This window comes from Gadus macrocephalus, chromosome 11 (genome assembly GCF_031168955.1).
Source record: "Gadus macrocephalus chromosome 11, ASM3116895v1".
In the NCBI taxonomy this organism is placed as follows: Eukaryota; Metazoa; Chordata; class Actinopteri; order Gadiformes; family Gadidae; genus Gadus; species Gadus macrocephalus.
In genome coordinates this window covers 5,356,060-5,381,848 of record NC_082392.1, presented here as the reverse complement: position 1 = coordinate 5,381,848, position 25,789 = coordinate 5,356,060, and the positions used below count along the sequence as shown (strand labels likewise).

The following is a 25,789-nucleotide window of genomic DNA, read 5'->3' as shown; positions in this document are numbered from 1 at the left end:
AGCCATGAGGTCTCTCGGGCTGTATGCAGGTGTTGCGGCACTGTTGGCAGGTAGGCCTATCCATGAAACCGTTCATGATTGTGGTGAACGGCTCCAAGATGATAGATCATTTCAAATATGCTGAACAGTAGCCCAGTTCCTAGTACAGATCTGAGGACGAGGCAAACTAGTAATTTAAATCTAAACTTAATCTAAATTATAGTGTGGCTGTAGAGTAATTTTGATATTCAACACTTTTTGGGATAAGGGAAATTTTAACAGTACTTAATGCGTTATTAAGTATGAACTAACAGCTAATTAATATCCAAAAACCTATCCATAACCCACTACCCCATCTAAGCCCTGCGCCATATAATGCTAATAACTGCATTGACTAATGTTAATTAATGGCACGGTAACGTGCCCTTGTTGTAAGGTTGAACACATATGGTAGATATGTGTTATTGTGTGCATTAGGACTGTAGTTGGCTCATTTGGATGTGTGTAGGGGATCATGTACAAAGGTGAGATGCAATAACCTTTATAGAGGTCATCACACAATCAAAATTAACGCATTTCCAACCATGTAACAGTATTTTTTAAGGGTCAGCAATCAAATCAATTTTAAATTAATAAAATATTTGTTGATGTTGATATGTCTTGGGTCAATTATTGATTTATTTAGTATTGTTAAACAAACAATCCTTCAAAATGCACAGCACATAAAAACATTCTCATATCTCTATTCTCACCTCAAGTGTGCCACGGTTGTTCAACGGGACGAGACTTCATTGCAACATTTCTTCCAAACTACTACACGAACAACCAAAGGCTCCAATTAGTTCTCACGGCCAGAGAATCAGAAGCCAAGGTCCTCATTGAGGTGTGTGCATGGTTTGCTCCTCATCAAGGATGCTTGATTAACAATTGTTCGTTCATTGCTTCATGTGGCATGCCAGAGAGAGAAAATAGGGTGAACATTTATTAGCTATTGAAGAAAACATGACATAGACTTCATTGCTTATTTTACTTCCATAATATAACATATCTCCAAGTAAAGCGGGATGTCAGAGCAGGTCAAACTGCAGGACACATTTGTTTGTGCTTGTTCTTCATGATTATATTGGGTTGTGTAAAAATGAGAAAAAACATATTGCCAGTTATTATAAGAAGAAGACCGTACAGGCCGATGAATAATAGCAAGTATAACTTACACCTGCAGGTTGGTTCCCTGAAGTTCTCCAAAGAACTGACTCTGTCTCCAGGGGAAACCCGCTGGGTGTCTGTCCCACCAGAAGCACAGCTCCAGCAGCCCCTGAACCCTCCACACTCAGCGGTTCACATCTCCTCCACTGCCCATATCTCTGTGGTCGCCTTCAACCGCCAATCCTTCACCAGCGATGGCGCAGTGATCACCCCTACAGACCAGCTGGGTGTGGAATACAGGGTGTTCACCCCAGCCGGAGGCCCTTTGGAAAAGGAACTGGCTGTCGTCAATGGCAACAGTCCCAACAAGGTCACTTTCCGGCCCACACAGAACGTGCAGGCCAAAGGGTTGGGTTTATGGAATGGCGGGAGGGAAACCACAATTGCCTTGAAACCCTATCAAACCTTCCTGGTTCAAAGCCTTTCCACTCTGACAGGCATGCAGATTAAATCACAGAAGCCTATGGCGGTATTTTCGGGGCACAGGTGTTATGGTTCACCTTGTGACCACTTGTACAAACAACTACCACCGGTGAGCCAGCTGGGTACAGAATACATGGTGCCCCCTGGCATGAAAAGTCCGGCGCAATCCTGGGTTTCAATCGTTACAACTGAGGACAACACAGAGGTGTCTGTGGACAATGGGAAAGTCACAGCGAAAAGGTTAAGATGATGAGTATATGCATTATTATTTTTGTCACCTGCACCTTGTAGACTTTAGTATTCATTTCATGTGTTACTTTTCTTAATCCTGCTTCATTCATTTTATTTTCTACTCCCTATTAAATAATCAGCAAACTGAAGAAAGCTGGGGAGGCAATTTCGGAGTGGGTCACGCCCAACCAACCATTGTTGGTGACGGGCAACAAGAAGCTGCTGGTGGTATTCCTGAGCACCAATAAACCCCATGACGCCATCATGCTAGTGCTGCGTTCTTCAGACAGGCTCGCTAGTGCCTGGTCACTGGAGACCGTGGATAAAATGAGTAGCACCGCGGTAATCCTCTCAGAGCGGGAGGGTCGCGACAGTGTCAAGGTGTGCATGAAGTCCAGTTGTAGCTCTCCCATGTGGAGTAAGCACCAGGCAGGAGCCAAGTGGGTCTGGGCAAAGATGGCCCTAGGGAAAGAGCAGAACCATGTGACAGTGGACGGGAATTCTGGCATGGTAGTGTACGTCTACGGGGGAGAGCATCGCAAAGGATATGCAACCGCTGGAGTCTGTTCTGAGGGTAAGTGCACACGTAACTGAGGCGGTCTGTGACCATGCATTCAGACAGCCGAGGGCGAACACCCACTGGAAGGCACAACTGAAGGAATACCCATCACGTTGGTTGCCTTTCCTCATTACTCACTTCCATCATCCATGTGTCTACGTAGGGGTTGTAGGTTTTCTGTTGCTTTGTATATCCCCTTTCAAACTGCCAGGCTCCTGCCAGCTTAGGCAGGAATTTGTTAAAGTTCCTCCAGCTTACACAACATTTGGAACTGTGTTGAAGAAACCCATTTGACATGCTCTGTTGTTTCTCCTGCAGCCCTCCCCCCTGTTGCACCCCCCCTAGATCCTTGTGACGGGGTCTCATGCCGAGAGAAGGAAGTTTGTGCAAAGGGTTCATGCGTCCATGTCTCCACGGCAACATGCCAGGCGTTAGGTGACCCCCACTACAAGACTTTTGATGGCCGTCGTTTCGACTTCCAGGTATGGGGCGACTTACAGTATCAGTATGTATCGAATCTTTATTCATTATTCAGCCACTTGCCGTCGGGCGGCAAGTGGCTCAGGAGGTGGAGCAGGGAATCTGGCAACCGGAAGGTTTCTGGTTCACTTCTCTCTTCCACAAAGCTGAGTGTCGAGGTGTCCCTGAGCAAGACACCTAACCCTGCTCCTGACGATGGGTGTTCAGCACTAGCTGTAAAGAGCTATGGGTGGCCACAGGTTACAGAAGCACTGTATAAATGCAGTCCATTTAACATTTATGTTTTTGCTAAAATAGTTCATTCCGATCTTAAATGAAATTATAGAAATGCTATCTTATAAATGATCCGTACATTTTTAATCAATCCACATTTTGCCCTAAGAAGAAACAAAATACAGAATATATCTCTAAGAATATGCCTGTATATAATGTTTGTGATTCATGTCAGTCATATATAGGCCTACCTCATGCTTATACTGAGACTTTTTTCGTTCTGTCTAGGGCACCTGCACCTACATTATGACAACAGTCGCTAAAGCAGACAAAGACCTGACGCCCTTCACTGTTACAACCAAGAACGATCATCGTGGTAACCGCAGGGTGTCCTTTGTGAGGACTGTGGTCGTCAACGTCTACCACCTGAATGTAATCATAAGCAGACACAGAGGACGAGTCCAGGTAATTTATATATTCTTCTCGCTTCTAGTCACACATTTTCTTTGATAAAAAAAATTGTTTAATTCTAAAAGGTTCACTGTTCAACTTGTACTGATCAAAGGCAAAACAAAACCAAAAACCTCACATGATTAAACTTGTTCCCTCATGCGTGACTGTGAGACTGATGCTGAGAACACAACGTAACAGGCCAATCATGTGTCACTGAGAGCAAGATAACATTCCTCAGTTTAAACTGTGGCCATTATAAAAAAAAAAAAAATTCAGTTTAACACTGTAGCACAGGTGATGCACTTCACCCCTTAGATGACAGATAACCCAGATAAGTAATCTAACAGGTCCAACAATTAGTGACATTATATTCCTATTGGTTTTATTTAACCTCCAGGTGAATGGAGAGCTAGTCAACCTACCAGTGAGTTTGTCTGGCGGTCGAGTCTCAGTGAAACAGCGCGGACAATATGCCGTGCTCACCACAGACTTCGGCCTGACCGTCAGATACAACTGGAACATGAGACTGTACATCTCAGTGCCCTCGTCCTACTACAAGCATCTCGGGGGCCTTTGTGGGAACTACAATGGGGACAGAATTGACGACCTGCCAACACCAGGGGGTAAGCAACGAGGATAAGAAAATACATTTTTTGTGGGAAGTTTTAAGTTAAGATAATTACAAAATTCAAACACATGAATAAATAAATAAATGAGGATGTGACTAAATAAATGTTACGTTGAAAAGGGCCACAACAGTTTACAAGAAGCAATATTGTATTTTCTCTACGATCTCTAAAAACAAGGTTTACCCTTAAGGTGCATCCAGTGTTCTCAAGATGATCAGTTCCTGGAAGGTGAAAGACGTGGACCCCTTCTGTCGGGATACCTGTGGCGGGAAATGTCCCTATTGTTCTGAGAAGCAGAAACATCACTACCTCAGACCAAAACTCTGTGGACTCCTAAATAAACCAGACGGGCCATTTGCTGTCTGTCACAAAACAATAAACCCTGAAATGTACAGTGCCAACTGTGTGTATGATGTTTGCACCAATCAAGGTAAGAAAAATGTATCCCACAATTTCATTTCAGACTATTTCTAGCTGCTAAGACTGCTAAATCAGATGGTAGCTACAGAATGGTACTGCAGATGATGATATTACGCCAATAACGTTATTGTCCACAACAGTTTTGTTAGAATGAACCAAATGCAAAGGATCATTCATAACAGTTTTACGGATGTATTAATCCGCCAGATTAAATTACATCCATAGTAAACCAATCAATACATAGACTAAGCATACAAAGAGACACCACCAGCATAATGCTACGTTGAAAGATAAAATCCTGGGCTGTTAAATTAGATTAATGAGGGATTAAGAACAACACATACACAGCTCACTACAATGTGTATAAAAGCTCAGTGAGCAGACACATGAAACTGTGTGGCACAGAGGCGCAGTACAATCACAATTGAAGGTGTGGTCCTGTGGCTGTGTCCCCCATTGGTTAGTAAACTGGTTAGCTTTCTGGTGTCATTATATTTTAAAAGTTTGATTAATCTTACCCTAATAAGAAGAGAGTACAAAATGTTCAACAATAGTTTAACACAGTTGGTCAGAGAAAAACAGATGTAAACAAAGTCACCAGTTGATTTAACAATATTATTGAACCGACAATATTGTATAATAATAACATAATATCTGTATCCACCCCAAAAATCTTCGTGTTTTTGATGTTATTTCAGTAAAATTATAAGAGTCATATGTAATTATTAATTACATTTCTTTTGAGGAGATCCTTTTTCCGGGTTTGCTGTCAAGTCTCTGCTTTGGAGTAATGATCCGGGTTAGTAACAGTGATGAACGTGGTGTCTGCCTGGTTCCCAAGGTGCTAGACACATTCTGTGTGACAATCTGAAGAGCTACAGCGAAGACTGCATGTCTGAGGGAGTCAAAATAAATCCACTGTGGAGGGAGATTGCCAACTGTCGTAAGTCGTGCATGCTCTATACTTTAAAACAATGTTTAAACTGTGTGATAATATAATGATGTTCCTAGCTATCCAGGAACATAATTGTGATCATAATGAACACAATATTCTGTTGTCCATTGTAGTCGGACCATAACTGACGTTAACAGTTATGTTATATCAACCCCCCCTCCCCACAGCCCTGTCGTGCCCAGTGGGGAGTCACTATGAGGCCTGTGGCTCGGCCTGTCCCACATCCTGCACGGACCGAGACACTGAGCAAACATGCAAATCCCCCTGTGTGGAGGGATGCTCCTGTAACAAAGGCCTGGTGCTCAGTGGAGATAGGTAGGGCTACAACATTTCACCTCTAATACTACTACAACACTACTCATGATCACTGTCATCATGACCAGAAGCAGAATGATAACTATCAATCTGTGTCGTAAAGGGGAGATACATTGATTTGGAAGCCTCATGTCGTCCATTTTTAATCCTAAAGGTTTTTGTTTTATTCATAAGAGAGTTAATTCATATCAACGTATTCACAAAAATCAGTGGAACTATTTGGGGCAAAAACATTAGAAGTAATGACGTGTTCTTGAAGAAAGTAGTTCAATCCGGGTCGCTTTTAACTCACTTTATTTTATTAAAGTATTTCGTCATGTAACTATGAAACAAAAAGAGGGGAATTGTATTGAACACACGTGGAGAGAAATACTGCAGAGCTATCTTCTAGCCGGCTATCAACGGGGCTGCCATATTTGTCTGACCTGATCTGACTCCCGCTCCGCTATTGTATCAAGTAGGCGTGGCCTATGAGACGTATTGGCTCCACCTTCCTCACCTGCCTAAAGGTGCTGCCATCTGTGGCTGGAGTAGTTATTGCAGCTTGTATGTTGGGTCCTGCTTCCCTTGTGGCTATGTATAGTAATTACAGCTTGTATGTTTGATCCTGCTTCCTTGTGGCTATGTGGAGGTAATGCAGCTTGTGTGTTCGATCCTGCTTCCTTGTGGCTATGTGGGGGCAGCTCATGTGCTTAAAATACGTTACAGTGATTAATCTTACAAAGACAACGACCTTCTAAAGCAGCTTCAATGTGGTCCACTGATCAGTGGGCCCCCTCTGTGACTCCTGTGCGCTTTCATCAAAGTTGACAATTGTGTGGTTCAGATGTATCCCTCAGTCCTCCTGTGGCTGCCAGCAAAAAGGACGATATTACCCACAAGGCAGTGTGTTCTGGGCCGACGACAAGTGCGGCAGCAAGTGTCACTGTGATGATAAAAGTGGAAAGGTACGGCAAGTAGTCTGCGGGGCCATCCTTGTGACAGTATGCTTCGTTTCATTTTAATGCATAGTTTTTTTTGTCATATTGGCAGTCATCTTTTTCATTCTTGTCCCAGATCATCTGCAAACCGGTAGGCTGTAAGCCGAACGAGCGCTGTTTACTGAAGGGGGGGGTCCGAGACTGCTACCCGCTGTCCTCAGCCACCTGTCAGGGCACCGGAGACCCCCACTACAAAACCTTTGACGGGCGCCGCTACGGCTTCCAGGGCACCTGCATCTACGTGCTCTCCCAGACGGTCCATGGTCCCCTCCCTGACCTCCTGCCCTACCAGGCTCTGGTCCAGAACGAGAACAGGGGCAGGAACAGGGCCGTGGCCTACACCAAGTCTGTTTCTTTGACTGTGTACAACTTCACCATCAGCATGAACAGCGACAGCCCAGGAAAAGTGCTGGTAAGAGTCGAGCTAATCATGGTTCCACGTTGACGTAACACAAGGGGGATTATAGACCCATCACATTCTTGCGGACCCTCCTTGCGTCCACCTGGTGAGCGTCTCACACAAAGTGTAACCTTGTGTTGCGGCGACGCAGCAGCAAGGAATGTGAATGGTCCTCTCACGTAAATCAAACGCCAACCCTACGCAGAACAAAACAGGTTCACGACTGTGGCGAAGCGACTGCGTGTTCATTGCGTTGCATCAACGTGGAACCATAACGAAGCCTTTTCTCTCACCCTCGCTATATTTTATATTCCCAACCAACTCCTTGAGTCGTTGAATACATGTTATACATCTAATTTTCTTTATAAACGTGCCTCATATAACCAAGTTTATTTCTTTAGAAATAGGTAGTGTTACTGACTCCCACCCCTCGCTGTCTCCCGGCCTTCTCTCTGTCAGGTGAACAGCCGATCAGTGAACCTGCCCTACAACGCGTTGGAAGGGAAGCTGTCCTTGTTCCGCCAGGGCAGCTTCTGCTTTGTGCAGACACACTTTGGCTTGACTTTGAAGTTCAACTGGAGGAGCCATGTCAGCCTGACGGTGCCTAGCACCTACGCTGGCTCTGTCGAAGGCAAGTGCTGTGTTTGGTAAACAGTGTAACTCTACCAGAAACGCTTATAGGCATGTTGAAAACTGAGTTACTTTGAGAGAGCCAATAGTGTATTATGAATGCGGATGTCCTCTGAATACAATTTTCTTTGAGTCCAAGGTCTTACCTTTCACAGCAACTCTTGATAATAACAAGGTGTATACAAGTATTGTGTTTGCATCTTTAAATATCCTCAAATAATCCCTGTTAATGTCTTCTATTTTGTTTGGACAGGACTGTGTGGTGATTACAACGGTAAGGCCGAGGATGACCTGCAGAAACCTGACAGGTCCCCGGCCAAAGGCCCTACTGACTTTGGGAACAGCTTCAAGGTAATCCAGGGCTCCTTCGTAGATGTTGAGGCACAGCAAGATAAAAACAACGTTTTATGAAGCTAACATTGTTTTCTTCCAGGTTGGAGGGGACGTGGGGTGCACCAGCGAGTGTCCCGGGGGTGAATGTCCTGTCTGCGAGCCAACACTGGCCATACGTTATCAACAGAAAGACTCCTGCGGGATTATCGCCAACAAGGCAGGACCTTTCAGGTTGGCACATTGTCGTATTTGCAAATGCGTTGATGCATCGTTGGGATTTGTAAGACCCAGTATCACATAACAAATGCATATTTTCTTCCATTTACAAAGGGAAAATTGTGTATTCTGACTTTCAACCTTATTTTGTCGTATGGCTTACAGTAGTTTGACAGGTTTATTATATTTACATGGAATTAGCCTTACTGTGTCCTGAATATAAGGATTCCACGTTCTATTCTTTCTTTGTATTCGTTAAATGTATATCCCCAAATTCGGCTACTCAAACTCTTTTAAATTATTATTTTTTCTTCTTCCAGAGATTGCCTCGCAAAATTCGACCATACCGAGTACCTCAACGACTGTGTATTTGACCTTTGTGCGTACAAGGGCCACATTACTGCCCTCTGCAACAGTCTGACAAGTTACCTGGTAGTTTGTCAAGCAGCCGGCGCTGTGGTGGAGAACTGGAGGACCCAACAATTCTGCCGTAAGAGAAGCGTGAAAAACACAAACTAAGAGCCTATAGGTTTTCAGTCAGTCTCTGCTCCATGTGTTTGACATTTCGCACAGATCTTCTTTCCAAAATATACAAAAAATATATATCTAACATACAGATTCGATTTTTTAAGAAAATCGGCTTTCGGAATGAAATAGTTATCAATGGGTTAGCGATGGATGATCATCACGAGGTGATCATGAGCAGAAATGTTCCTACAACGACTGTGTCGAGAACAATAAGCCAGTCCCTCCAGAAGAACGCGATTATGCGATCCAATAATTCAACGCATAATCGCATTTTTTCACATACCACTTGCACCGCATAAATTGCAGATTTCCGCACAAAATATGCGGGGCTTGCATGATTTCATAATCCCCGCATTAACGTTGCAAAAAAGTTACATATATCTTAACAGAAAGTTTAAAAACGTTGTGTTTACTTCACACAAGACTAGCCATTTCCCCCTGTTGCCATGGGAACGTTATGAAGTGACGCAATTACGCGACGTGAACGTAATCGAAAAGTTCCCGCAATTTTTGCAAGTTCCCAGTTTCATCGCATAAAATGGAACAAATATGACGCAAATTTCATAGCATTTGTTAAGAAAACGTGCCGCATAATCAAGGATTTTTGGCCGCAACAATCACAAAAAAACACCGCATTTTTCTGGAGGGACTAATAAGCCAGTTGTATAACTGTACTACTGTGCCTTCAAACAAATGTTTGTCATCGCAAAACAAGATACTGATATAATATGCCTGCTTATGCCCCCTATTATATTAAAGTTGTTTTTCCATAAAGTGATATTTGAAACAAAAGATAAGACTCTCTGCAAACTTGACTTCAGACACACATTTAGTACGCACACACATTGTGACGGTTCCTCTGCGGCCCCTCCTCTCCACAGCCCTCCGCTGTGGGGCCAACAGTCACTACGAAGCGTGCGCCGTGCCGTGCCCCCAGACCTGCGACGGCTTCGGCCCCGCGGAGGGCTGTGACGTGGAGGCCCCCTGCGGTGAAGGCTGTGTCTGTGACGATGGATTCCTGCTCAGTGATGACCAGTGTGTAGCCGTGGCAGAATGTGGCTGCCAGTACAACGAGCAGTACTACCGCAGTGAACAGGTGAGATATCGACACCATCTTCATGAGCTTGCACAATAGACTAGTATCCTTAGGCCCAACGTTTGCGCCGCGGCATTAAACGATCCTGAGCATACCGCAGTTATTATCAAACAGAACAGTAGCAGTGTGCAGATGGTAATATATTTACCAACTAAAAGGAAAACCTTTGTTGAAATGGAGGGGGGGGGGGGATTGGGGTTAAATAATTGACATATTTGCCTGATCTAGCAAACCGAACCAATACTCATAGGACGTCCTCTGTGTTCCAGGTGTTTTATGGTGCGGACTGCGGGAGCAGGTGTGTCTGTCTTGAAGGACAGGTGAAGTGTGATGACTCTTTCACCTGCTCAGCCAATGAGAAGTGTGCTCTGGAGTCGGGCGTGTTCTCCTGTGTTCCCAAAACAACCGGCTCTTGCTCGGTGTTCGGGTCTTGCTCAGTGAGGACACTGGACGGAAAGGTCAGGAAACGTCCTTTTCTTAGTGCTTAATCCAAACTGATTTATAGGAATGCATTGATACGTTGGTTTGGTCCTCCATAGAAATCAATATCGTTTGTCCAAATAATATTGCATGGACAGTTGTCAATTTACGCATGAATTATTCTTCAATCTCTTCTCCATTCTTCTCCTTCTCTAGTCTTACCCTCTTTGGGGAGAATGTGGCTTCATTCTATCGGAGGTGGAAGAAAAGGCAGGAGTGATTTCGGGCTTCTCTCTGTCAATACAACAGAGCACCACTAAAGGAGGTCAAGTCTACCGCAGTGTGACGTTGAAGGCATACAATTATGAGATCACCATGAGGCCGGGGGTTGTCTGGGAAGTCCTGGTATGGTTCCTAGCTTTGGATCTTTCAAATGAAAAAGAAGCCCTTTTTAAATGTTTTTAATATGACAAATTCAAGTCTCTCAAAATAATTCAAAGATATCATTTTTTTATAACCACAGATTGAGGACATCAGAACCAACCTCCCTCTGTCATTGGACGACGGCAAGATTGAGGTGCATCAGGGTGGCAGTAGCATCGTCATAAAGACTGACTTTGGCCTCCATCTGTCCTACGACACTCTAGCAGGCGTCGTGCTGACGCTCCCGTCCACCTACGGCGGCGTGCTGCGCGGCCTGTGCGGCGACTTTAACGGCGATCCATCCGATGACTTTGCGTTGGCCGGACAAACCGGAGAGCCGTCCGTGGGGGACTTCATCGCAGCGTGGACCAGCAAAGACGTGCCCTGCGAGCCGGGATGCAAAGGGCCGACCTGCACCGAAACGGGAGGATCAGAGAACCCCAAAACCAAACACTGCGACATTATTAAATCACCGAAGGGCCCCCTCGCAGGGTGCCATGCGGCCGTGCCACCTCTCCCCTACTTTGAGGCTTGTGTCAGGCAAGTGCTATGTCCTATGTCCCATGTCCTATGTCCTATTCCCCATGTCCTATGTCCAATGTTCAGCATTTCAGAACTAGCATTGACGTTACATTTGACAACGTTAATTGATAACATGACAAATTTAGTCTGACACATAAAGGACCTATATCACACCGCCAGGTTTGAGTGTGCTTCGCCATTACAAGCCGTTTCAAAAATCTTCCTCTTCTGACATCACAAGTGGGCGTGTCCACCTAGATGATTGATGATGTCACTATAGGCTTGTAATAGCTTATCACACTCAAACCCTGAGGTATAACATGTCACCTTTAAAGTAACAAGCTCCCTTTGCCTCCAGTGAGATCAGCCACGGGGGTGGGCAGGACGTGGTGTGTCGGCACATCCAGGACTACGTTTCCATCTGTCAGTCATCGGGGGCCACTGTTGCCGCGTGGAGAGTGGATGGCTTCTGTGGTAAGGGATTCTCCAGCATGATGTACTCTACTTTTAGCCTGCATTTCTGTAAAGCATACATGAGCGTTCTCCTTCAACCACACGTCAAGTTATCTTGTGTTCACGTTCACGTGTACACTTTGAAAACGTACTTAGTTTGCTGATGCCAATTTATGACCAAATTGTCAACTAGTTGGTACATTATGACTGAATTAATATTGACTGATATGTTATATCTAACCACAAGCTGTTTCATTAGTCATACTACTTTATTTGATTTTGCCCATTTGATTATTGTATTGTATTCACTGTGATGAGTCACAATCTTACATGTTGTTATTCTTATACACATTCACAAAAAAAGAAGGAATTTAAAGTAACTGAAATTTGAACATTTCTAGGACCTTATGGACCTTCTTTAATCTGGATAAATACGTTAGAGTAACTTATAATGGGTTAGGGTATCAAACATCAATGAAAAAACATCAAAAAGACTAATCCCTTTGATCTCAAAGTCTAATTTCCTGCGAGCCATTGGCCGTTGTCGGGGAACCATTAGCCAACTGTCCAAACGTTCAATCCTGTAGCAGTCATGCTCCCGTGACAATCGTGTTGACTCCTGCCTCCCATGTCTCTTGTCCCCCAGTCGCTTCCTGTCCCAGCGGGACTCACTACGAGCTGTGCCCGGACACCTGCACCGCCACGTGTGCCCACCTGGCGGCGCCGGGACCCTGCCCCCGCTGCCACGAGGGCTGCCAGTGTGACGGGGACCTGGTGTTCGACGGGGGCCGCTGTGTGCCCACCGAGCACTGTGGGTGCTCCGTGGAGGGCCAGTACTACAAGGTGACACCAGCGCTCGTAGCTATGAGGTCTCTGAGGTCCGCATTTTGGTAACTTTTGTAGAGATAAAAATACAATTAGAAACTAAATAGAAAACCAAAAATGTAATGCTTAATACAGAATTAGCAGTTGAGAGCCTATTTCAGTTGAATTCTGTTGCTTAATTCCCCCCTTGACCACCCCTTATATATACAAAACTTTTAATTGACCTTGAGTTGACCATGAGTTTATCAAACGGTTGGGCATAATCCACACGACTGTGAGGGATCAGTTATTTTACGTCAATGTCCTTTGGTATCCAGTCAGGTGAATCAGTTCTGCAAGAGGACTGCTCAGAGAGATGCGAGTGTGGCGCCGGTATCTTTAACTGCAGCGCTACCAGCTGTCAGAACGAGGACAAATGTGACGTCCAGGATGGAACCCTGGGTTGTAACCCGATCGGTAAGGCATTGATCGAGTTCAACCCCCGAATCCTACACTTTGGTTTCCATGTTATTCCCACAATGATTCCTCCTTCTTTCTCTCAACTTCAACTGTTACTTTTTTTGTACTACAACACACCACAGTACACTATACTATGCTATAATACTAAATTATACTTAACTATAGTATGCCATCATACTACAATATCACAATAGTATACTGTACTGGACTGTGCGATTCTATATAGTATCATACAATGCCATCTATAATGTACTACACTAATACAATACTGTACAACACTACACTTTGCTACACCATGCTATCCTATAATATACTAAACACCATACTATCCTTTACTATACTCTCTCTATTTCCTTGTGACCCAGACCCCTGTGCCGGGGCCAGCTGCAGGGTGAAGGAGCACTGTGAGGTGGAGGAGGGCCAGGGGGTATGTGTCCCCGACTCAAAGGCGGTGTGCTGGGTCCACGGAGACCCCCACTACAGAACCTTCGACGGCTGGACCTACGGTTTCCAGGGAACCTGCAGCTATGTCCTCGTCAACACCACAGGTTTGCAGTGACTTCTTATTTCAATAATGATTTACATTTACTATTGATAATTGAAGGATGTAATGTTATCTGAGATTAGGGTGGATTGCTCATCCACAGCGGGACTCGTTGTAAGGAGTAGCGTAGGCAGAGATTGGTTCAGGGTCTTTATGTCGACTCAGATGCATACAGGATTTGGGATGTCAAATGTGTGTGGTATCTGCAATGTTACCAAAATGCAGCCAAATATAAGTACATAATTGAACTGGCTACACCAGTGAATTAATAAATCAGGGGTTGACATTAAGGTTTCAAAAGCACTTGCCCATCGGGCAAGTACAGGTCAGGTTCAACTTGCCCGAATGTGATGTTCACTTGCCCAAATTATAATCAGAATCTTGAACAGGCCTCTTTTTGCCAGGCACGCGGCCTGGTTTTGGGGGGGCTCAGAAAAATCATCCTAGCTCAGACTGAAGCTGAATGTTAGCTTCCACACATGTTGTGTTTAAAAAATAACAAACTTCCCTTTGTTTACTTATTTATCGAGCGGTCACATCGTGCCATGAAGTGATTTCAGTCCACCGTTGCAACCTATTAAAGCTATCGCCAAGTTATATGTAGACCTGCATGATTTCATGCAAATGTACTTAACTAAATGTCAGAGGTAGTAGCAAAGATATGTCTTTTTTAACTTTCACGTTTCTTGTAGCTCTTAACTGAATAATCACAATCGCGTTTCTAGTAGTGTTGTCAGTCACAATACTGGATTTTCTAACTTTGACACTATAGCTAGTGAATAAAGCCATGGAACACAGCATAAGTGGAAGATAACATTTCCACCTGAAATAATTATCAGTTGGTCGTTATCATTTGGGAGCAATGTCTTACTATGAGACACAAATAAAGGTAGATATCTTAAAATGTTGACACCTCTATTTAAATTTCAGGGCAAATATATTCGAATGCACCAAGCCAAACACTCGCAAATAAACATATGGCCACTAGATTGCGCCGAAGAATATGTTTTCTGATTGAAGGCAAATTACCTATTTCCTAAGAAACCTTCTTATTCATTGATTGAAAATACCATGTTTAGTTGCAAAATTTGGCCCAGACACTGGGTTATCTGTTTATGGTGGTTTTATTCGACCAGAATCAACTTTGTGGACAAAAATCACAAAGGTAATACTTCATTTTTGGTTGTTAAAAGAAAAGGGGACGTTTCTTCTTAAGTTGTTATTTGCGAGTTTTAGTCACAAAATGATAAGTGGAGGCTCAGCTTTAATGTAATATATAGTTTGTGAGGGTCCAATTTCGTGAAAAAGATCGCTATTGCTGTGCATATGACTTTCCTTGGTAATTTGCCTCAATCCAAAGTACTTCCAAACTGCACTCCTCCATCACTACTCCATTTTCCTTCTACCTGGTCCTAAACCGTTCGCGGAGGCGCTGCACTTGCGATGCTAGCTTTGTGGGCTAACCTTTAGCCAACACCTTCGAATCACGGCCAGAGAACGCACTGCGAGTGACAGAAGGCGGGGCTATATTCGCACTGAAGCGATGCGTGTCTGTTAACTCGCTTTCAGAGAGAAGAGAAGACGGCGCGCTGATCAATTGCAAATACTTATATTTTGTGTTATTTTGCGGCAAAAAAGGTTGTTCTGCAGTTTCTAAAAACATTTGAATAAATAGCCTTTATATTAACATCCACCCAAAATCCACTTGCCCGTTCGGGCAACCAGAAATCAATCTCAACTTGCCCAAATATGACTTTTGGTTGCCCCGGGCAAGCGGGCAACCGTTAATGTCGAGGCCTGTAAATGATTTACAATGCTCCTAATGAGCGCATGTGTAATGGCCGTGATCTGAATGCAATCGCGGCTGCGAAGTGAATGCACAGTAAAGTTGCGCAACACTTGAACAGGCGGAACTTATTGACCCAACACTAACATACAGTATAAGTGAACTGTACTGTTCTTACTTTTTGTATGCACAAACTATCAATATAAATATCAAAGAATAACTCACTTGGTCAGGAACGCACACGCACACTTGCTGCACACTTGCTCCATGTTACGTGGTGGAACGAACTAGAATAATTCGCGACGGTGCGTCAATGTTTACCAAAAGGTAAAGGACCCCATCTAGTGGTAAGGGCGCATTACTATCTGCCTGACAGAATTTCCAAATCAGACAAATACATAGGGGAATTCAGAACATTTACATTTAGGGCATTTAGCAGACGCTTTTATCCAAAGCGACTTACAATAAGTAAAATTTTCAGAAGAAAGAGAAACAATAAATCGCTGTCGGTACAGCAAAGAGGTTCATAGAAACAAGTGCCAAGCACTAACAAATATTAGGTTAACCCATTCCACGTATACAACAAGAGCTAGGCTAAGGCGCTATAATAATAATAATAATAAATGAAATTTATATAGCGCTTAATATGGTACTCTAAGACGCTTATAATGCCAAGTACATCTAAGTGTACTTAGTACAACGATTCGTAATCTTAGTATGTACTTAGTAGATCGCTAAGGTAAGTACATCTCTTTTTAATGCAGACGTGTTGCAAGGCTTTATTTATATTTGTTTATGTTTGTTAAAACATTTATATATATTATTTGGCCGTGTATGTTGCCCGCATATTTGTTGCCGCATATAAGTGCTTCAGCAGATTGTCACAGCAAATGTGCACAACATTTTTTAAATAAATGATAATAATACAAAAAATAGAGAATAGAAATACATAATCTCAGACTGACCGATCCAGGACAATCAATGGGGGCTGCTTCCTGATCCCAGCCTTCACCTGCTATCCCTCCAGGTAAAGACCCGGACCTCCCGGAGGTGCTGGTGCTGGGTAAGAACGAGCTGAGGGGGAACTTCCCGGGCTCCTTCCTCCGCTCCATCACCGTGGTGCTGCTAGGCCACACCATCGAGATGCCCAGTGGCCTCAGAGGAACTGTACTGGTAGGCTTTAGTTTTTTTAACCAAATGTAGCCCTTTTACCCCTATAATAAAGAGGGCAGGGCCCTAGGTTCTTCTATCAATCTTAAAATATTAGTTTTAATTTCCTATATTTGGTAACCATATAACAAGAGCATCCTTAATAAATATTAAACACTAAACATACACAATATCAACACTACACGTATTAGTAAGCAGCCAACAAAAAGGTAAGTAGTTGAACGTTTACTTATTTTAGAACAAAATATAAATGCATGTGCATGTCACAGATACCATATCACAATAAAGGGCGTCGGTTTGTTTTTAGAAATGGTGGGGACAATAACCATATTTAGCTTGAGTGTGGTTTGAAAAGTGCTGGGTACCCTTATGCAAGCTATTCATCCATTCAACGCTGCATTACAATATGCTCTACAGTGTATTGTCAGGTGTTGAAAATCCTATCCGATCAATACAAGTTGAAAACCACAGTTTGTGTTTTGGCTTGTTTTGCAAAACGGCGTTGGAAACACCAGGGTTTAGGCTCGGGATATGTAATACTAATACACACAGGACAAAGAACAGTGTTGGCAATTTAACACTTATCTTGACATCAACAAAAGTTTACCAGACAAACAATGCCAGACTGTAAAGAGGGTACGAAATGAAACGAGGTACTGAGCATCAGCCTTTTGAAGACGAGCAAGGGCTGCTGGTAGCATATGTTATGCTGCATAAAAAATAAATAAAAAAAAAGCGCCCAGAGAATTTCATCTGCCAAATCCTGACCACCAGTAAACACTTGCGAAGGACCAATGTAGACTTCACTCGTTACAACATCATAAGCAAATTGCCCGCAGATAAAATCCCCTACAGTTTAGAATAATCACACAGGTTATGCGAGAACATATTTATGTCAGGATAGGCCTACCAGGCTCCAAGTCCATATCTCAATCAGACAAAACAACTATAACCACATTGGCATAGCAATCGCACCGTGTGTAGCTGCTACTAGCTGCAATCTATACAATGCATACTAGTTGGAGCACCAACCAGAGTCAGATCACAATCGCTTAGGACCGTGGGTAACCTTTGGCCAGGTCATCACGAGCAAACAGAACCAGCAGCAAAGTTTACGTAAACCAATTTCTTACCTTATGTGGCCCTCCACATGCAGGCTAGATGATGTATCCATATCGTTATCCAGTGTCACAAACATGCTTTTTACAGGAAGCAAACGGACTGGCTATATTCTGAATAAAACTGTCAATTTTGTCTGTCCCTCTTGAAACTTCTCCAGTGCGTTCACTGTGCGTTCACAACAAACGCGATGGGTCGACAGGATCCCATACAAAGTGAACGTATCGGTCGAATTTTTCGAGAGAGAAAACTGGCGACAAGTTTTGATTTGTCGCGCCACACTTCAACCGTCAAACTAAGTGCCGTGCAGTGCAGTCCGGGGTGAACTGCAGCATGGAGGAGAAAGTGATTGTTGCCGTTTGCGACACTCGGAGCTCTATATATAATAGTATATAATATAATATAATAGTATGTATAATATCACGGCCAAAAGCTCAGTGCGCCTCCGGATGGCCGTAGCGCGGGGAGCTCTCATAGGGATTGGGTTTCTCGGGGTTTGTTTACCGGCGTTGCTATGGGTTCCGGTCTTGTGTGTTCCAACGGTTTATTAGGTAGGCCTATCTAATAAATGATGCGTCTATCGCGTGATTTTAGACTCGACGATTTCGGTTGAGTATGTGGGGATTTTTTCAGTCGCAATTGGTTTGCACATTTTTAAAAGTGGTGGGGACAAAATTCGTATTTTAAATAGTGGGGGGGGGACATTTCCCCCGTCCCCCGTAATCGACGCCTATGAATACAGGGTATAATTAATAATAACATTACTAAACTAAGCCGGCATAATATATAAAAGAAAACAATCCTGTACAAAAAGATAACCCTGTTGCAGGCCTGTTGATGAATAGTTGTCCTCTTCGCTCCTCCGAGCCAAAGAGAACACGGTAGGCTACTCACACGTCCAGGTGAACGGCAACGGGCGTCCTTGAATGTCCGTGGAAAGACCAGTATGGGGAAAGTCCGCGAAAGTCTGTCGAAAGGACAATGGCGCTCCTCACTGGCTTGTCGCTTGATTCCTCTTCGCCAGAGGAAGGTGAGCCAACCCTCGTGGTCACACCCACTATCTGGTGCGGCGGTCCACGGGAAAATCCTTTCGTAGCAGCGTCGCTAGCTGCGCTAGTTAGCAGGCCACTACAGTTCAGCTACTTGTGTTAATTAACTGACCGGGTCGTTAATGTGGACTGGTCCGGTGGAGCTTTCAGTAAAGTTCGTGTTGAACTTTATCTTGAATCTTCAGAGTTGCTGATATGTCATCAACAGACTGTACTCCATCGAAAAACATGTGCTCCAACCAACGAACATCTTTCCTTTTCTTCCCAACTCCAGCACGTCTTCCCTTTCCTCTACTTTCCCGCCTTCTCCACATTTACCCACAAACACCTCATCGCGCCCCCTCCTGTCTGGATGGCCATATCACAGTTCAATTAAGCAGAGGATATATGCAACATTTATTTTACAATATATCAAATAACGTTTACAAAGTTTGCAACCATTACACAAACGTCAAAAAACATTATGAAAAATAATAAACTCTTATAAACTGTCTACCCTAGCTTTAATGGTAATGAAGATTCTGGCAGGTGACTCAATAGAGGCAGGAATATGAATATATTTGTAATGAAATGCTAATTTATTTAATAAATAAGGACCATATTATCTAAATGATTTTCCTAATCATTGCCTCAATATGAATACATTATTGTGTCTCCGTAGGTTGACGGTATTAAAGCCGATTTGCCGGTTGACCTGGCAGGAGGCGTCTCCATCACCGAGTCTGGGATCAGAGCAGTCATCAAAACCGAACTAGGTATAGAGATCACTTTCGATTGGTCTACGGTCGCTACGGTGTCCCTCAGTAGCAGTTACTACGGGAACGTCGACGGACTCTGCGGCAACTACAACGGCAACAAAGAGGACGAACTAAATACAACCGCAGGAACTCCGTACGCAAACGTGACGGACTGGGCTGTTTCGTGGAGTGTGACGGACGGGGACCCCTTCTGCTACCACCACTGTGAGGGCACGTGTCCACAGTGTTCCCCCGAGGACCAGAAGCGGTACGTTTCAGTGACGCGTTTGAATAAAGTACCTGGTGGTATATATTATACCACCGTTACAAGCGGGATAGATCAGTCTACCAGCCTACCCTGTTGACTGCAGCAAACGTTGCTCATCTATCCGTCATTAATCGATTTGGACACGCCCACTTGAGATGTCAGAAAATACCGATTTTCAAAGCGGCTTGTAACGGCTAATCACACTCACACCTGGTGGTGTAATAGGCACTCAAATGTAATGCCCCGAATACAAATTATATAATAATACTGGTGCATGGTGAACCTCAAGGTTTTTTACAGATTCACATCGGAAATTATTATATTGGAAAAAGATGTTCAATAATGGGATGCCGTTTTGAAATTAGATCAAAAATGAATTCTTCATTGTCACTTTTTTCCTAGGTATGCTGGTCATGAGTTTTGCGGCATTGCAGAGGATAAGAAGGGGCCTTTTGCGAGCTGCCATCCTAGTGTGGACATCAAACAGTTTATGTACGACTGCTTGTATGATGTTTGTGTGAACGAGGGGAGACAGGAGGTTCTCTGTGAGGCACTGTCTAGTTATAACGCTGAATGCCAGAAGGCTGGAGTCACCGTCTCACCATGGAGAGAATTAGCAAACTGTGGTAAGTTACGGTTACGTATATGCATTCACAAACAGCCATTTACCTTATTTTAAGCGGTAATATCGAAGATTTCTGTTCTCTTTGGCGACACCTATGGCGGTAAGGTAAGTGGTAATTGTTCCCATCATCCAAAAGTTTTTGGCACCGCCCCACAATAACATTCATAATACTACAAATGCTTTGATTGAGCCTATCTAGGCCATAGGCTGAATGACAATTGAGTTTCCTCATTCGGCGATAGATAGTGAGTGACTAAACAAACATTTGTTTAGGCCCTACATGAAAGTCTTTGAGATGGGCCAGACAGCTACACCATTGCATTCTGACAACTACCTGCTGAAAAGGCCTGTAATGAAACTTAAAGTGAACCCACCTCCTGTCTGTGTTCCGTCAGCCCTGGCCTGTCCCGTGAACAGCCATTACAAACAGTGTGGGCCGGCGTGTCCAGAGACCTGCAGTCCTGCTCCCGACCTGTGCTCCACGGTCTGCTCAGAAGGCTGCTTCTGCGACCCTGGCTTTGTGCTCAGTGGAGAGAAGTAGGTTGTTCTCCTTTATGAAGGGGACAGATCCTCCTGTATCATAACAATAATAAAAATAACAAAAACAATAAATCCAAATATATATATAGGCCTATATATATTGATATTTGGATTTGTACAATCTCATGTAAATTCAAGGATACGCCTTTATTGATGAATAGTATGATTTGGAATAACATTATTATCAACTTTCATTATCCATTCAGATTGGGTCAAAAGCGAACCAATACTCTTAACCATAATCATTTTTGATTAATCGAATTATGACAGCATTTATTTAAAGGAACTGAGGAAAAGGATTTGTACGAAATTAATCATTACATGAATAAAGAAGACAAAAGTATACAACACGTCATAAAATCTGAAAAAATAACCCAAGTTCTGTTTATGCACGGTGTGCACGGGCAGGAAGAAATCGCTACTTGCTCCACATGTGAACAACCACTCATTCAGTTCCTTACACTGTCTTAACAGGTGTGTGGACAAGGCAACCAGCTGTGGCTGCAATCACGAAGGCCGCTACCATCTGCATGGTCAGTCGTTCTGGGGCGACTCGGAGTGCAACAGCAGATGCGTGTGTGACGGAGCGACGCAGCAGGCGCAGTGTCACCCGAGGGGCTGCAAGGCCGACGAGCACTGCGCCGTGAGGGACGGGGTCCAGGACTGCTTCCCCCTGAGCTTCAAGACGTGCTCGGCCCAGGGAGACCCACACTTCCACACCTTCGACGGCCGCAAGTTTGATTTCCAGGGCAACTGCGTCTACCAGTTTGCCAGCGTGTGTAAAAACACAACGGGACTGGAGAAGTTTGAGGTGAGAACGGCTAACGAAAAGGAACGTTAGGATATGGAGGTTTGGGATCATTTGTCGCCAGCCGTGCACTGTAGTGGGGTCCAGAGTAAACATTGGAAGGAATAGGGCAAAACCGTAGAGATAGAACGTACTGTTCTGTGTTAAATTACAAATCTTGACTGATGGATTTGATGCTTCTTTTTTTGCAGTAGATGTTTTCTTGATCCATACATTCTGTTGACATAACATTTTTACAATGTGAGCTTTTTTAGCAAATAACAATTATTATCTAATGTTCTCCCTGTCGTCTAGGTTAGCGTCGAAAACAATAATCGTGGATCCAAAAGAGTTTCCTATGCAAAAACAGTGACGGTTAAGGTCTACGGCAACACGTACATCATTTCTAAAGACTACCAAGGACAAGTCCAGGTATGATGCTCCCGCAGTATCCCACATTCACTTACACTCATTCACAACCGACAAGTTGACGCACAAATATTACGTTCACCAATGCCCCCAATTCCTACAACCCACAAATAGTCTTGGTACCGATTTAAATACACAGACTTACAGCGCACGCATGGAAATGGTGTGTGTATGGTGTATTAATGTGTGTGCACAGTTTATAAATGTGCGCGTGTATTCATGTCTGTATGTGTACGGTATATGAATATGTTAACAGGTGGATGGGGAGGCAGTCTACCTTCCATTCTCCTCAAACCAATCACTGGTCACGGTTCATAGAAGAAACAGGCGGGCCGTCCTGGAAACCAGTTTCCTGAAGGTGAGGAAAACAAGCAATTATGGACACACACGCATGGTATAAACCGTTTGATTCATGTCCATTATGGACACACTCACATGGTATAAACCGTTTGATTCATGTCCATTATGGACACACACACATGGTATAAACCGTTTGAATCATGTCCATTCATGTCTCTAGTCTATATCTATGATACAGTGGTTTATGCAGATACATTTTGTTTTCCAAAAGTTGACAATAAACGGCAAGACGTTTTCAATGATTTGGTGATATAATAGTTATTATGGAATATAGTAATGTTTCTTGATAGGCCTGTTTTGTTATTGTCCTTGTGGTGATGGTGGAAGTTGATTAATATTAAAGTATACATAACACTCCCTGAAAGGTTTATTTTGTTCTTATTCGTCTTTTGTTCTTAAGGTCTCTTATGATTGGCGTAGTGCCGTGAAGGTGATGGTAGCGACCACTTATCACAACGCGTTATGTGGTCTCTGTGGAAACTTCAACAATGATCCGAAAGATGACCTCATGCTGGCCAGTGGGAAAGCTGCTTCCAATGCAAAGGAGTTTGGAATCAGCCAATGGCTTGCCAGCGTGCCAGGCTGTTCTCATGAGTGTAAGGCTAGGGTCAACGCTTTTTTTCTGATGTTAATAAGTATTGAAAGCATTATGGTTGCATTGGGAGTGAAAAAAATGGTTCAAAGTCAGAGACAAATTGGTCATTGTATAATTGCAAGGGGAATCAAAACGTTAAATTTAAATTAAGATCTTAATGTCTCCTAAACGTCTTTGAGATTAACTTCATTCATTTTCAGGGGAAACAATTCTTCAGTTGTTTTTCCTTTCCAATGAAGAATTCCTTGCAGAAATTAATCTCTCTCTCTCTCTCGCTCTCTCTCTCTCTCTCTCGCTCTCTCAGGTAAGGACTGTGCACCAGAGCTGGGTCCTGGCAGTGTGCCCCCTGCCTACAAGGCGACCTGTGAGGTGATCAGGAAGCGGGACGGGCCCCTGAGGGACTGTGCGCGGCTCCTGGACGCGGAGCAGTACTACGGGGACTGTGTGTTCGACATGACGCTGACCAACGGGAAGGCCGACGCCGCCTGCGACATCATCAGCGACTACGTGGACGACTGCCAGCAGCAGGGGGGCACCGTGGAGGACTGGAGGAGCAAGAACTTCTGCTGTAAAAACTGACCCCCACTCACACACACACACACACACACACGGACAGACACACACAGAGACCGACAGACACACACACACACACAGAGACACACACACACACAGACAGAGATACACACACAGAGACACACACAGACAGACAGACAGAGACAGACAGACAGACACACACAGACGGACACAGAGACCGACAGACACAGAGACAGACAGACAGAGACACACACACACACTCACAGACACAGACACACACACAGAGACACACACACAGACAGAGACACACACACAGAGAGACAGACAGACAGACAGAGACACACACACAGAGAGACAGACAGAGAGACAGACAGAGAGACAGACAGACAGACAGACAGACAGACAGACAGACAGACAGACAGACACAAACAAAGACACACACATTCAACCTGGCTGAATGATATGCATTACATGTAATTGGAATGTACTGGGAATTGTGAATGAACTTAAGGGAGACACTACCACAATTGTGTGTGTGTGTGTGTGTGTGTGTGTGTGTGTGTGTGTGTGTGTGTGTGTGTGTGTGTGTGTGTGTGTGTGTGTGTGTGTGTGTGTGTGTGTGTGTGCATCGCAGGGATGCAGTGTCCAGCCAACAGTGTGTACAGCCTGGCGGCCCCAGGATGTCCGGCCACCTGTGGGTCTTTGTCCCCCTCCTTTAAATGTCGAGACCCCTCCGCCGAGGGCTGCGTCTGCCAACAAGGCTTCGTGCTCAGTCAGGTACTCACTCTACACTACTACTACTAACACTGGTGCTGTACTGTGACTGAGTCAGGTACTCACTCTACACCACTGCTACTCACACTAGCGCTGTACTGTGACTGAGTCAGGTACTCACTCTACACCACTACTACTCACACTAGCGCTGTACTGTAACTGCCATGACCATGTCCCGGCCTATTGATCCCTCACCCCTGTCAGCCAGTAGTTCATGATTCCCTCATGACTCTCCTTTTAACACCCCTCGGTTTAAGGGCTCTGGCCAGATTGTCTTCACCCAGTCTGAGTAGAAGGTTCTGTACGTGCTACTTCTGGTGTTTTTATACCGCTGTGTGGTATAAAAACACAAGGAGGACTGATTGGTCAGTGAATGTTCCAAGGGTGTGCATTATATAATAGTCATAATAAACATAATTCCAGCTGATTGGGCCTATAAAAAAGCTATAATATTTTACAAGGAAATAACATATATCTCATCATTGTTGGTAAAAAATAAACAGTTTAAGTGGAACTCACCACTGTGAGCTGTCCCGGGTGTTTTCTGCCCAAGCTGTGAATAAACACTATAGTCTGTCCCCGTTCCCTGCACATAGTCTGAGTCTGTCGTAACAAAGCCTACTACCAATAGGATTAGATAGCTAATGCAGACAAGCATGTAATAATGTTTGCCAATCTTGAGTGAATCCATCTGCAGAGCTTTTCATAGACGTAGAAGGCAAAGTTGTGGTGAAGGTACGTTGGCTAACTTTGTGAGTCATTGTGACAATTGGTTTCTCCCTCCTAGGATCGCTGCGTACGACCGGACCAGTGTGGCTGCCAGTTTGAGGGCCGCTACCTCCCGGCCGGGTCACAGGTGATCACAGACGGCTGCAAGCGCGTCTGTAAGTGCGAGCGTGGGGTGGTCAAGTGCGTGAACGCCAAGTGTCAGAAGGGAGCCAGTTGTCAGCTGAGGCAAGCGGCGTGGGGATGTTACAAATTCCAGAAACCAGGCGGACTCATTGGGTTAATTCACAACGTATTCCACGGCTAGCCTATGTTTGGTTACTATGACAGAAAAGTGAGATTGTTGACTGATATTTTCCATCCATTATTTTTTTGCATGAATAATAAAACACTGTTGCACTAAATCTAATGTATGGTGTGTAATTCATGAAGTTATCTAAATATTGTATTGGCTATTTGGATTTTCGTGTGTTTCCCCAAACTAAATTAGTTTGAAAGTCCTGTAGCCCCAGTTGTCTTACCAGAAACACATTGGGGAGATGAAATAACTTAACACTTTTTTGGTTGTTAATAGCAAAAAATACTGCCCTTTTCCACT

General features: G+C 44.0%; 1 protein-coding gene across 1 annotated transcript; it reads left to right on the top strand.

Moving 5' to 3' along the window:
- Positions 1 to 25,547, top strand: LOC132468260 (IgGFc-binding protein-like). Its single transcript, XM_060065989.1, has 35 exons — positions 1 to 50; positions 738 to 862; positions 1,202 to 1,848; positions 1,980 to 2,413; positions 2,717 to 2,880; positions 3,380 to 3,556; positions 3,942 to 4,167; positions 4,364 to 4,603; positions 5,435 to 5,536; positions 5,716 to 5,863; positions 6,690 to 6,810; positions 6,920 to 7,255; positions 7,703 to 7,874; positions 8,127 to 8,224; positions 8,307 to 8,437; positions 8,743 to 8,912; positions 9,832 to 10,046; positions 10,316 to 10,504; positions 10,683 to 10,871; positions 10,990 to 11,429; positions 11,770 to 11,885; positions 12,511 to 12,707; positions 13,007 to 13,145; positions 13,514 to 13,696; positions 16,506 to 16,651; positions 19,478 to 19,821; positions 20,224 to 20,447; positions 20,842 to 20,983; positions 21,461 to 21,797; positions 22,089 to 22,205; positions 22,459 to 22,560; positions 22,963 to 23,158; positions 23,462 to 23,725; positions 24,326 to 24,468; positions 25,253 to 25,547. The coding sequence occupies exons 1-35, from the start codon at positions 5 to 7 to the stop codon at positions 25,496 to 25,498; spliced, it is 7,266 nt and encodes a 2,421-aa protein (XP_059921972.1). The 5' UTR covers positions 1 to 4; the 3' UTR covers positions 25,499 to 25,547.
- Positions 25,548 to 25,789: the final 242 nt, after the last annotated feature.